Raw genomic sequence first — 13088 nt, 5'->3', positions numbered from 1 at the left:
GTTTTATAATTTATAAAATGGCGGATCTGTAGAAATGAAGACAAGAAAAGAAGTCTCATTCTAACATTTAAAAACAGCTTTATTGATCTTCATTAGTAACTTGTATAGAGAAACGGTTAGTTGTGGAAAGTATTCCTGTGCGGAGACATAGATTAGATTAAACAGGCCTGTTGAAAGAGAAAGAGTTTTTTTGTTTTTTTGTGTGTGTTTAAGTTGTAGTTCATAGCCATGATGTTTTATTTGTCTCCTTAAAGTTAATAGTAGAAATGTGCATCATAAAAGATCAGAGACAGTACTGTAGGATGAGAAAGAGAGTTTATATGCGTGTACCGCATTGAAGTCTGTGTGTGGAGATAGCCATATTGGCTTATTTGTATTCACATCTTAATTGAATCCCAAACGCTAGATAAGTTCTATTGAGTCTCAAGAGAAGTTGAGGACAGATTCATTCCATGTGAAGTTGTCAATCCAAGATCTAGGAAAAAAGAGTGTATTACCAATTTAATCTTTTATAAACTCGGCCATGTGACTGAGAGCTCGCTTTTGATTGGACAAGCCAGAAAGGTAGTGTATTCAAAATCTCCAGCTACGAGAATTCGCTCCTACTTATGTTTGTTGCAATCCTGTCTGCTACAGATCCATGAATTTGAGTCAGTAAGATATAAAGCAATTTTATGCTTTCCCACATTTGTCTTGAACACTCCGTATGTGAGAAGGGACTGTCTATAGCATCCTCGACTTCTGGAAAACATAGCCTTGATATTTTTAATGTCATAAACCTATTTATAGATATGCAATATTATCTATGAAATTTATCATAAACAAAATGTAGCATTGCCAGCTCACAGACTCCCAACCACATCCTACTCAACTACCTGATTCTGGAACCATCCTAAAACCTGTAGTTTGTGTTAACCTTCAAACTAAATTATCTGAAAATAAACATGACTTATTTTCTGACTTTTTGGAGGTGGGAGATTACAAAAGAAGAGGAACATATAGTTATACACCAAAAAATTGTTTTGCTGCATCACAGCTCTTTAGTGTGGCTAGACTAGCACTCATCACAAGTCAAGATCGAATCTGTGATCATCTAATTGATAGTCAGATTTTAACTACTTAGTCATGGGACAGGTGCTACTAAAAGTGATATTTCAATGCTTTTTTATATAAATATTATCCACCACTAGACATTGCTTCAATAGTTTACTTACTAAAAGCTTTGTATTATGCTAAATAGTGGCGGGTTATATCACTAAAAACAAGTGCTGAACATCATTTTTCTTTGTATTATTTGTCTTATTCGGACTACTGTTCTCATCTTGAGTGTTATTCTCACAATATTTGGGCTGATCTAACTTACCTTTTTCAGGTGTATCTTGTCAAATTCTGAAATCTGTACATCATTTCGAACAGAACTCTTTATTTAATCTACAAGGGTAGCATGTACTTGTTCTGTTAGCCATGACTAATTATGAATTACTTAAGATTTCTACCTGGAGCATGCTACTCCAGTGGTTTAATAAATGAGTTTTGTTTTAAATGATGTACAGACTCCCAAGTTTGACCAAATACACCTGAAGAAAATTGGAAGTTACATTGGCTGAAACATTGTGTGAATAACACTCAAGATGAGAACAGTAGTCTGAATAATCAAAATAATTCAAATTATCAATCCTCATCTTTAAAATTCAGAAATGCAATACCATTTTTCTTATGACTCTAAATCTTTGTTTCGCCTGAAGAGCATCTTGCAGTGCCTATCTTAAATTCTCAATTCTTCAACATTTCTATAGAAATCCATTTTACTATCACCCAATCATTGATATTAAACCTCCATATTTTTTTCAAAGTGCGAGCTGGATTACCTTTGGGTTTGGGAGACCTTCCTTTGCCTTGTGGTGCCATCAGAGTCTTGGAATCTAAAACTTGTATGTCATTTTATCCTTCTGGTCTTGGGTGTTTTTCTCTACTGTCACTCTTACTCTTCTTAGACTTATTGTATCATGAGTTTTTAGCATCTTATGTTTGGTGTAACTTCATCTGTTTTAGGAAGAATTTGGTTGGATTAATCTTTTCTAAAACTATCTACATGGTTTTACTCTGACATAAATATTTCTGCACTTGATCAGAACTTCTGACCAAAAAACGCTGCCAGTGCAGTTCATGTGGCCCTGTAAATCTGCATTCCATTTTAATTCTTTATTCTCCTTATTTTAGTTTGCTTTCTGTGTTGACATGGTATGGGTTCATACCTAAAGAGCAAAAAAGGATGAAATCCATTAACATGAGATTCAGACTTTTGAGTAAATTTTAATATTTTATTTCTTGTGAAAATGTTTTTTTTTTAAATTATGGAACAATTTTCTTTAAAATGATGGAATAAAGCAAAGCTAAAAATAGAAATCATTATTTCATATTATTAGCATTCTTCAGACTAGTGTTCTCATCTTGAGTATTATTTTCGCAAAATAGTAAAAAAAAAAAAAAGTGATAAGGTAATGATATGTGTTAAGATTGTACATATAGAAACAAAATAGGTTTTAAAAATTCATACTAGAATTATCTGCATAGTGAATAAAGTATTTGGTAAACAAGTTCAGTTCAGTTACTTCTCTGGAGGTTGAAGGTTTAATCCTCAGTGCAAGTGACATTCAAAATACAATTGCAAATTATTTAGGATTTCTACCCAGTCATAGCTGATGGAATGAGAACATGCTACCTTCATGGATTAAATAAGAATTTCGTTTGAAATTCTGTACAGATTCTTGAGTTCAACAGAAAGATTCCCGAGTTCAACAAGATACACCTGAAGAAGGTCGGAGGTTACATTGACAAATGTTGTGAAAATGACAATCAAGATGAGAACAGTAGTTTGAGGAATACAAATAATATGAATAATCAATCTCCATCTCAAAAATTCAGAAACATGAATTATTTTTTCATAGTTTTATTATAAAGAAGTGTAAAATATGGACAGTTTCAAATTTGAAGTTTCATACTTTTGATTTTAAAGTTTATTTAAAAATTTGAAAGTAAAATATATTACATAAAACACATTTTTGAATTTATTTATGGGGTCTCACTTCTTATAGGTGGAGTTTTACCATAATTAAAAAGTATATTAAAATTATTTAAATGAACAAACTGTATCAAAAGATGTTATCCAATGTTAAGAATTTGGTCATGTTAAATTTTAAGGACCCTGAAGTGTTAAAGCGGACATTTTTTTGATACAAGACTCTTGGAGATTAACAAAAAGGAATAAAATAATATAGAAATATTTTTTTTTTTACGATGAATATAAAAAGCATGACATTTACAAGACACCTTTTCATATTTTATACAAAAGCTCCATATACTTTTCAAAATTTTTTTTTTTTTTTTTTTTTAAATATCTGCCATTTTGGTGTTCAGTTTTGTTAACTGGAATGGAGTAGTTAATATTTCCTGGAATTTTCAAAAAAATTGTTAACTATAAATAAATACCATTATTAATAACTTGGTAAAATCAGAAAGAAAATTGTTGCATAAACTATTGAAACATCTATTGGTTTTTATATCTGAATAAAATATTTGGTACTTGTACAGTTTAATCAAGACATTAAAAAATGAAAATATCAAAAAAAAAAAGATTATATTGTACATATCCGTTATGGAACGAAGTTCTCCGAAAAAAACATTTCACTCAATTTTATCAAGTAGTTTATTTTTTTTACAGCGAAAGATCAATTTATGATACCGAGCAAAAGGTTTGATTTTTAGGAAGAAAAGCTAGTAATAAAGATGGGGAGGGAGTGTCGGCGCTTTACATGGAGTTATCTCCCCATGGCATGTTAAAAATTTCCACAATGGCTGACTTCAACGCGCTCTCATAAAAACATGTTTTTCCGCTGTAAAATAAAAACAAAAACTACTCAATTTCGGAGATCTTCAGTCCAAAACGGATACGTACAATATAACCTTTTTTTCGATATTTTCATTTTTTAATGTCTTGATTAAACTCTACAAGTGCCAAATATTTGGTGGAGAAAATGTTATAAGTTCTCCAAAAAATACAGCTTATGGTGGTGGGGTAGCTTAAAAAGAAAACAAAAAAAAAAAACTGAAACCTAATGTTTTAAAATATTTTTAAAATCCAATTAAAGTAAGTATTTTCTTTAATATTTAATTTTGATACGTGTTTTTTTTTTTTTTTTTTTTTTTTTTTTTTTTGTTTCCTGGGTGCTCTCAAACATAAATAAAATGCTGAAGATGCGGGAGAATTTTATAAATAACCTTGACCATCAAACCTTAAACTGAACTTGTTGCACGCTTTCATAAATAATTCTGGTTCACCCCACAACCTTCTCTTGGTCTCTTGTCTTGACCTGAGAACATTGCCGGTTGATCACTTCTATCAATTATACCCACTTTAACAGCATCAGTTTCTTTTTTTTTTTCTTTTTTTTTTTTCCAGATTATTTGAACTACTGTTGGGTGATATTTTTACAATGTTTCAACTGATGCAAAAAATGTTACGAAATATTTTATTAAATGAGTAAAATCATTTTTTTTTTTTTTGTTTGTTCTTTTTAATTGTTTCTCAGACTAAAAAAATGATTTCAGTCATTTAATAAAATATTTCATAACATTTTTGGATTTTCAAATATTTTTAAATATTAACTTTACAAAATGTTTTAAAAGATTGTGCCAAACCACACGCATACATACCAACTTCAGACTTACAACCACTGTCAACATGACCAACGATATCCTTTCTCTCTCCATGAGGGGCTGATCACTCAGAGCTAATACTACCAGAAAAATTAAGAAAAAAAAAAGGAAAAAAACTAAATAATCAATATTTTTTGGAAAAGGTGTATTACACCAAAATTCCCAGAAAAAATTTACAGAAAAAAATGATTTTAATCATTTAATAAAAAATTTCATAAACTTTTTTTTTTTTTTTTTTTTTTTTTTTTTTATATAGGGGTTTTCAAATATTTTCAAATATTAACCTGATAAAATGTTTTAAAAAAATGTGATCAAACTTCTTATAAACTTTGTTTTTCTAAAACTTTTTTAGGTGGAATTAATGCGAGGCTTGGTTGAATTGGTCCTGGAGAAGATGACGGCTGATCTCCCGGAGATAATGTATGACGAACATTTGTTTACACATTTGATTGATGAAGCGCTGCTGTTTGACCGAGAGTTGCGGCAGAATTATGGTTACCCTCCACACCAACCTGGAGCATTACACATACTGTCTCAAGAGGAGGTCTTCGACAAATGGCTGGTTGTGGAAAAAAAATGTAAATAATTCTCTTGATTTAAAGCTGGCGAAAATGCAAGAAAAATATGTTTGTCGTTCGCAATAGCATCAGATGGTTTCAATAGAATTGGCGAAAGAGATTCAAATTCTAGTGTATTTAGTTTCTGTTTAGGTTATATGCATACGTCGGAGAGCTTCACCATATGCTTAACAAAATTCGGTCCTTGTCCAGAATTGCCTCTGTATTAAAAAAAAACAAAAATAAAGAAAAATCTGCAATGATGTATGTACCCTTGATGAAACAAAAATATCATATTCCAAAAATCACATAATTTGATTAGGTAGTTTTATTTTTGCATAAAAAAAATCAAATGTTATGAATAACTGAGGAATAACTGTTTTGCCTGCCATTTTGAAAAGTCTCAAATAAAGGGAAATAACTCGGCAATAAGTTAAACTTGCAAAATTTATATTGTAATGCCTATGAATTTCCATTAATCACTTAAAAATGATTTTCTTTATAAAAATTACTTGATCAATTTATATGATTTTTAGAATATGGCTAATATTTTCATGTAGATAACTGAGTGGTCTCTCACAAAGTTCCAGAATAGCTTAAAGTCTGATAGTCAGTTGGTTTTTGACGTGGGTTTTTGAAACAGATGGTTTGTTTGTTTTTGTTTGGACTTGTGTTTTGATTTGGTCAGGCTAAGAATTTTCAATTGCAAATCTATTGTTTAGTTGAAGAAAATAAGTATCATTGTAACCCCCCTCCTCCCCAATTAACCTTTGTTACTTGTTTGTTTTAAATTGGAGTTATAATTTTATTTGGAGAAAGAATTCCTTCATCTAGCACTGACTGAGATCAAATTGACACTGCAACTAGTGTTGGAATCAAACAATAACGTTGGACCAGCATACTGTGTGGCTACTTATCTTTAATTTAATTCTGGTAATTTAAAAAAGAAGGTAAACTGATTATTGTAGTATAAGACATTTCACAAAGGATGAAAACATCTAAATTGAGACTTTTTTTCTTGAAAATCATTTTCCTAGGCATTACATGTACAACACACAGATGGCCAATAAAACAGTTTACTTTTCTAATTTATTTAATTAATCATTTTAAAATCATACTATATGCCGGGTTGTCATATGTGCATGCATATTGTATTCTCTGAGGACTGAAGTCAGCTCTGTTAGTTGCAATTAAAAGCCACCTAATATGCTTTCTTAATATAATTATTCAATTAATTTGACAATATAATCTTTGAAAATGAATGATTTATTCAACCAAGGTCATCCAGGTCAAAAAGGGGAGGAATAGAAAAAAACAATACAGTCAATTATTTTTAAGCCCATTGCTTAATAATATTCTCATTAGACTAGACCTGAATTGAAACTTCCATCAAATTAATTATTCTCATTTTGTTAGACCATTTTAAACACATTTTCAGTTCGGACACTTCTGCTAAATCTTTGAGAATTGTGCCATCTTTTTTCACAAATTTTAACTTATACAAAAAAGGTTAAAAATTTGAACCCTTCATGACCCCTTGTCTGAAATGTTTTTTGTTTACAACATAATGCCAGATTCATTTAAGCAAATATAGTTTAGTTAATATTTATGTAAGCACATATATCCATTACTAGTTACATAATTGCATTGAAATTTTATGCTTATCTTTAAGAATTGTATGGGATTAAGCTTAATTCGAAGTAGTTCTTTCTTTAAATATTTTCGAAGCACCATCATGAAAATTTAGTTCAAATCTCTTTTTTTTTCTTTTTTTTTTTTTCAACAAGTTATCTAACATACATATATAATTGAAAAAATATAAAAAATTATAATTATATTTTTAAGGATATCCTCAAGGATACAATCTAAGAATAACATAAAAATTCCTCAATATTGTAAATAGAGCATTAATAAAATTGAAATTCAGGAATATATATATATATATATATATATTAGACATTAAGAGGAGATTATAGATAGATATATAAATTCCCGTTCACATACACCTTTCAGAATAAAGCTAGAACCCAGAACTAGATAGAATCGAGCAATTGCATCGACAACGGACAACGCCGTATATCTAATATATGTAGAAAAAAGCGGGTCATCCTTCGTAGGGACGTGATGTCCCTCAACAAATAAGGTTGTTCCGTAATCGTGTCTGGGGAGTCGGCTAATTTCAGTTAAGTTTGTAAGATGTGATATCTACCGCCTGCATACCAGCAGTAACTATCTTAGTTGTATTTGACGCGTTGCTCGTCACATCGTAGAATGTAGAACTGGATGAAAATATAAGAATTTAAAAAATCGAGGCATAGTCAATAGATTGCGCCTTGGCCGATTTCGTTAGGTCGTCAGTATTGCACACTTCATGAGTGCGACGACCTGGGTTCGCGCCTATGTCGGAGCACGTCACTGATGAGATGCAGTACATCGAAACCCACTTTGGGTCTGGCGTTGTCCATTGTCGATGCAATTGCTCGATTCTATCTAGTTCTGGGTTCTAGCTTTATTCTGAAAGGTGTATGTGAACGGGAATTTATATATATATATATATATATATATATATATATAAAGAAACAAACTTAAAATATTAAAAAATTACCATTTGTTTATTTTCTCTTAAATGTTCAACTAAGTTAATTCAGCCTTAAATTCGGACTTTTCAAAGACAATATTCTTATCAGAGAGCAAAACATTTTGAAGATAAAATGCTTCAAATAAAATTTTTGAAAGTTTGAAAAAAATTTCTCAACAAATTTGTAACAAAAATTCTCCTTTTAAGAACTGCATTTTCTTTTCTATTTTGTTTATTTCTTATGTATATTCTTTATATATAAATATAAAAGGTGATGTTGGTATCAACTCCCTTCTTCATAAAATCGTTGTTTTTGTTTTAGATGCCATGAAAAAAGTGGATGCAATGATGTCGTCACCCACCGCCTGGCAATCACACTATCGAGATATTGCTGACGTTGATGAACTAAAAGTTCCCGAATGTGGGGAAAGCTTCATGACCCTCATGTTAACAATAACAGGTAACAAACTATTTCTTCATCAGCTTCTGATTTTTGAGTCTTGAATTTATTCTCAATATGTACTGTTGGGTTTTGTTGATAAATGGATTGGATGTGAGAGTTACTACATCATCAGGTTAGGATTATGTAAACTGTATGGTGAAGAAATTTGAAATTCCTCTGTTATTGCTGTTTCTCATGATAATTTTTTTAATTAATTGGAATCTGGATATTCATAAAAAAGAACTATATTAAAAAATTTTTTTTTTTTTTTTTTTGTTGAGATTTTAATTTTAATTCTCCAATGCCAGAGGTGAGGAAGAGGCAATCAAAGGTCAGCATGACTTCGAGTTAAATTCTCAGATCTATTAAAACATTTTAGCATAATTTTATCTGTAAATATTAATAACAATCATAATAACAAATCGTCGACCAGCACATCTTTCAGCATTGCCTGGCCAATATCTAATACTATATCAACAATTTTTCCCACTTTCTATCAGTGCCTAAATCTAAACATGAATTCCATGAACGAAACTTCTTTCCTAGAATTGCCTGCCTATGGAATTCTGTTCTGCTGGCCTGCTTTCCAGCTGACTACAATATGGTTGTGTTCAAGTCTAATGTGTAAACAAGTTCTTGCTGAGCTGTCTTCTTAAATAATCCAATTATACCAAATTTCCACTACTAACGATTTCTGCAAATATAAGCATAATATTGTGTGAAAAAAAGTGTGGAGTCACCCTAACCTTAACCACCACTACCAGGTCTATTCTGACCCAGAGAAATGGTAATATCTGTCAGGGTTAGGTTACAGTTAGGTTAAATAGAAATTATTATACATGCAGATTCAGCATATGACACAATGACAGTTATTATGTCATAAAATGCAACAATATTGAAGTAATTCCTACAACTATGAAAATTAAGCTATTAAACCTAATATTGTGATATGGGACAAGGAAGAAGAGGCAATCTTAGAAGTTAGTGTCTCAATAATGCTGGATTAAACACAGCCTCAGCTTTTATGGAAAAAATAACGAAATACCAAGGTCTTATGTACAGCATGAAAAGAAACTGGAATCTTGGGAAGATTTCTATCATTTCAGTAATTAGCAATTGGACTGATGAAAAAGAATTTCAAAAACTACCTGGCAAATATATCCAATGAACCAAGTGCAAGAGAGATACAAACAATTGCACTTAAAGAGACCGTTAGAATGATAAAAATATCTATCGGTTGAAATGTATGAAATAGTGAATGCTCCATTCCCAGCTAAAACAAAATAAGAAAATTAAAGAAATATTCACCCTTAGAGACGATAAATTTAAAAAAATAAAATAAAATAACTTTTTTTTTCCATGGCAGTGTGGCTATAAAAAACATTTTATGTTTGATTTTATTGTTTACGAGCAGGAAAATCCAACGTTGCTTGAGATTGGATAAGGATCACTACTATGTACTTTTTTTTTTATATTGCTCATAATGCTCATCTAGCTAAAACCACTATCAACAATTTCCCCTACTCTCTATCTATACCTAAATCTAAACATGGATTCCATGAACAAAGCTTCTTTCCTAAAACTGCCTGCCTGTGGAATTCTGACTACAATATGGTCATCTTCAAGTCCAATGTAAACAAGTTCTTGCTGAGCCATCTCCTTAAATAATCAAATCATACCAAATGCCCATTACTAACAATTACTACATTGTTGTTTTGATGACTACCATACACTTATTATCCCTTATCCTCGAATGGCCTTCGAGCCTTGATAAGTGATGACTCTCTTTTAAAAAAAAAAAAAAAAAAAAAAAATTCTTTGTTTTTACTGTTCCACCTCTCCTATCATTTTGTCTCTTAATATAATTGAAAAAAGTTAAAGCGGAGAAAAACAAAAAAAAATTATATATATATATATATATAGTCACTATTTTTGGGAAAGAATTCCATCAAAGTGCTCGATTACAAAAAAAAAAATTTCAATATAAGAACTTAATATTTATTTATTTGAAACTGTACAGAAGGTAAAAAAAACATTTGGTACCATCGGTTTCAAGCCTAACATAACTGGCCCCCCCCTTATGTTAGGCTTGAAACCGACGGTACCAATGTTTTTCTGACCTTCTGTACAGTTATATATATATAAGTTTTAAGGGTTTCTCTCCCTATGGGTCATTTAGAGGGGATGATACATAGATATTTAGAGAATAATCTACAGACACTTCCATTTTCTTCTCCGGAAAATTTCATACATATGAATTAAGTTTCATAAAAATATGATATATTTAAAGTTTTAAAGGGGATTATGCTCTCATGGCACCCTTAGTGGCTGCACATAAAAAATCTAAGAATACTGATATTGTTTTTAATGGTACATTTTATGTTAGAATAGGGAACACACATACACACAGACATTGAGTTTTTTATATAGAGAAATTTTATTTTATTTTATTTTAGATCGTTACAAGCACCTGCCTCAGCCACAACACAAATTACGTTTCCTTGCTCTTCAACAAGAACTTTTGGAAGATTTTCGGACACGTTTGGTGCAAGTGATGAAACAAGAAGCCCAAAATGTGCTTGGACCACATTACTGTTCTATTCTAAACACGGCCTATTACATTGTGGAAGTTCTACGAGAGTGGAGCGAACTGGTTGTAAGTTTATTAAACAAAAACAATTGTCTATCTTAATAGCATTCATGAATTCAATGCAATCTCTTTATTATTTGTGTGTGCCAATATGTATATGTGATGAAAACTGAAAAAACAAAATTATTTACATATTCATCAACGTTTTGTCTTTATTTCTTCAAAAATTAATTTTTCTCCAAACCATTCATCTTCAGGAAGTCTTTAAATAAAGACAAAACGTTAATGACTATATAAATAATTTTTTTTTTTTTACCTCTGCATCTCCTTATCTTTTTATTATTACTCAATTATTTATTGAAATAAAAGATTTGATAACTCTTTCTCTCTTATATATATATATATATATATATATATATATATATATCTCAGGGTGAAATATAATTGAAAAAGTATATTTTCCCAAATATATATGTAAGTTATAAAAATATATTTATGGCAATTAAGCTACTCGGAGGTTTCTCCATAGGGAATCATCAGGCTAAAATTCATGGAATGTATATCATTATATATATGGTAGATTCTCTCATCGAAGATAATGAATGAGGATTCAGTATGCAATTATCAGCATCTCCTAAACTCTGTGACACCGCATGTATAATTACAATCCTGCAGACATCTGGCGCACTCCTCCACAGACGGTGAACCTGCATATGCTTGTCAGTCAAAGATGGCTTCTTGAGTGAACAGATAACCCTGTTTTGCTTCGTGCTTTGAAACCATAGTGGCATGCATATTCAATTTTTTTGTATGTTTTTCTGCTGCTTTGCCTTCATATTTGTACAAAGAGTGTCCCTATGACAAAGGCGGTTATGTTAAAATTCTCTGGTCCCTAGAAAACACATCTTCTGTATTCGCTGCAATCCCCTGTTGCACTCTCCCAGGAGCTCAGAGAAATTTCAGAATGCTTCAGGTTGTCTTTTAGTTTAGCCTTGTAATGAAGCCGGGGACACTTTATTGGGCAGCAAGAATCTGTCAGTTGCCCATAAAAAAGTTGCTTAAGAACTCTTGAGTCATCCATTCTCACAAGATAGCCTGACTACCACATTTGTATCCTGATCAAAAATGATTCAATACCAGTGATTTCACATCTCCAGTAATTCACCATTTGGAACATGCTCCTGCCATCCAACATTGCAAATAGAACGCAGACATCTCATATGGAAGGAGTCAAGCTGATTTATATACTTGCGATACAAGGTCCACATTTCGGCACCATCTAGAAGAGTAGGCAGAACAACAGACTTGTAGACTGCCACCTTCACTTTTAGAGAGACATTGTGGCTGTTCCAGAATCTGTGTCGTAACCTACCAAATGCCTCACTAGCTTTATTAATTCTACTTTCGATGTTCTTTTCATCATCAGACACAACAGATCCGAGGTATGTAAAAGAAGGTGCTGTTTTCCAAGTTTTACCATCAACATATACCGCTGGTTGTGAAAAGGGTGTAGAGTTTGGTTTTGGCTGGTGAATAAGTTCAGTCTTTGTTATGCTAATTGTAAGGCGGTTGGTCTTACATGCATCAGAGAAGCTATTGAGGATGTTCTGCATGTCATCAAGACTGTGGGTGACAAGAACACAGTCATCAGCATAAAGGAGATCAAGAACAGTCTGCACAGAAGTCCTGGTTTTGGCCTGGAACTGTTGCTGGTTAAATAACCCTCCACTTGATTGATACTCAGCATCTACAACTTCCGAAGTGTTCTTGAAAGTTGTCTTAAGCAGCATTGAAAAGAAGAGAAAATATATTTTCACAAAATCAAGACAACAAAGATCGGAGTGATAGCAACAAGTTGTATATTTTCATAATACATTACAATTGTTTCATGACTGGTCAGACAATTTCAAGTATTATGTCATCTGAAAATATTCTCAATAATGGCCCATCTTCAGACGATGAAAAACACTATTTAATGAACAATAGGGAATACATTTGGGGTCCCCATTAGGAAACCCTGCAGTTGAACCTACTCAACATATCCTACTCTGATCCTTGTTGTTTTGATTTTGTGAAAATAATATATGAATGCTCAATTATAAAAACTGGTAATTTTGAAGCTTACAAATTAAGTCATCTTATTCTGACTTAAACTTTATCGGTATATGAACAATGACTGAATTTTAATTTATCTGAACATATTAA

At 31.5% G+C, this 13088-nt stretch overlaps 1 protein-coding gene across 1 annotated transcript in view; it reads left to right on the top strand.

Annotated features, from left to right (window-relative positions):
* Positions 1 to 13088, top strand: part of LOC145249768 (RAD50-interacting protein 1-like) — a 70015-nt gene that overhangs the window by 38887 nt on the left and 18040 nt on the right. The window contains exons 7-9 of the mRNA XM_080111692.1: positions 5069 to 5294; positions 8174 to 8311; positions 10750 to 10949. Of these exons, the coding sequence (XP_079967818.1) occupies positions 5069 to 5294; positions 8174 to 8311; positions 10750 to 10949 (564 nt within the window). The remainder of the gene's footprint in view (positions 1 to 5068; positions 5295 to 8173; positions 8312 to 10749; positions 10950 to 13088) is intronic.

This window comes from Euprymna scolopes, chromosome 28, assembly GCF_053919585.1.
Source record: "Euprymna scolopes isolate OS-2025 chromosome 28, ASM5391958v1, whole genome shotgun sequence".
Lineage (NCBI taxonomy): Eukaryota > Metazoa > Mollusca > Cephalopoda > Sepiida > Sepiolidae > Euprymna > Euprymna scolopes.
This window is presented reverse-complemented; position numbering and strand designations above follow the sequence as displayed.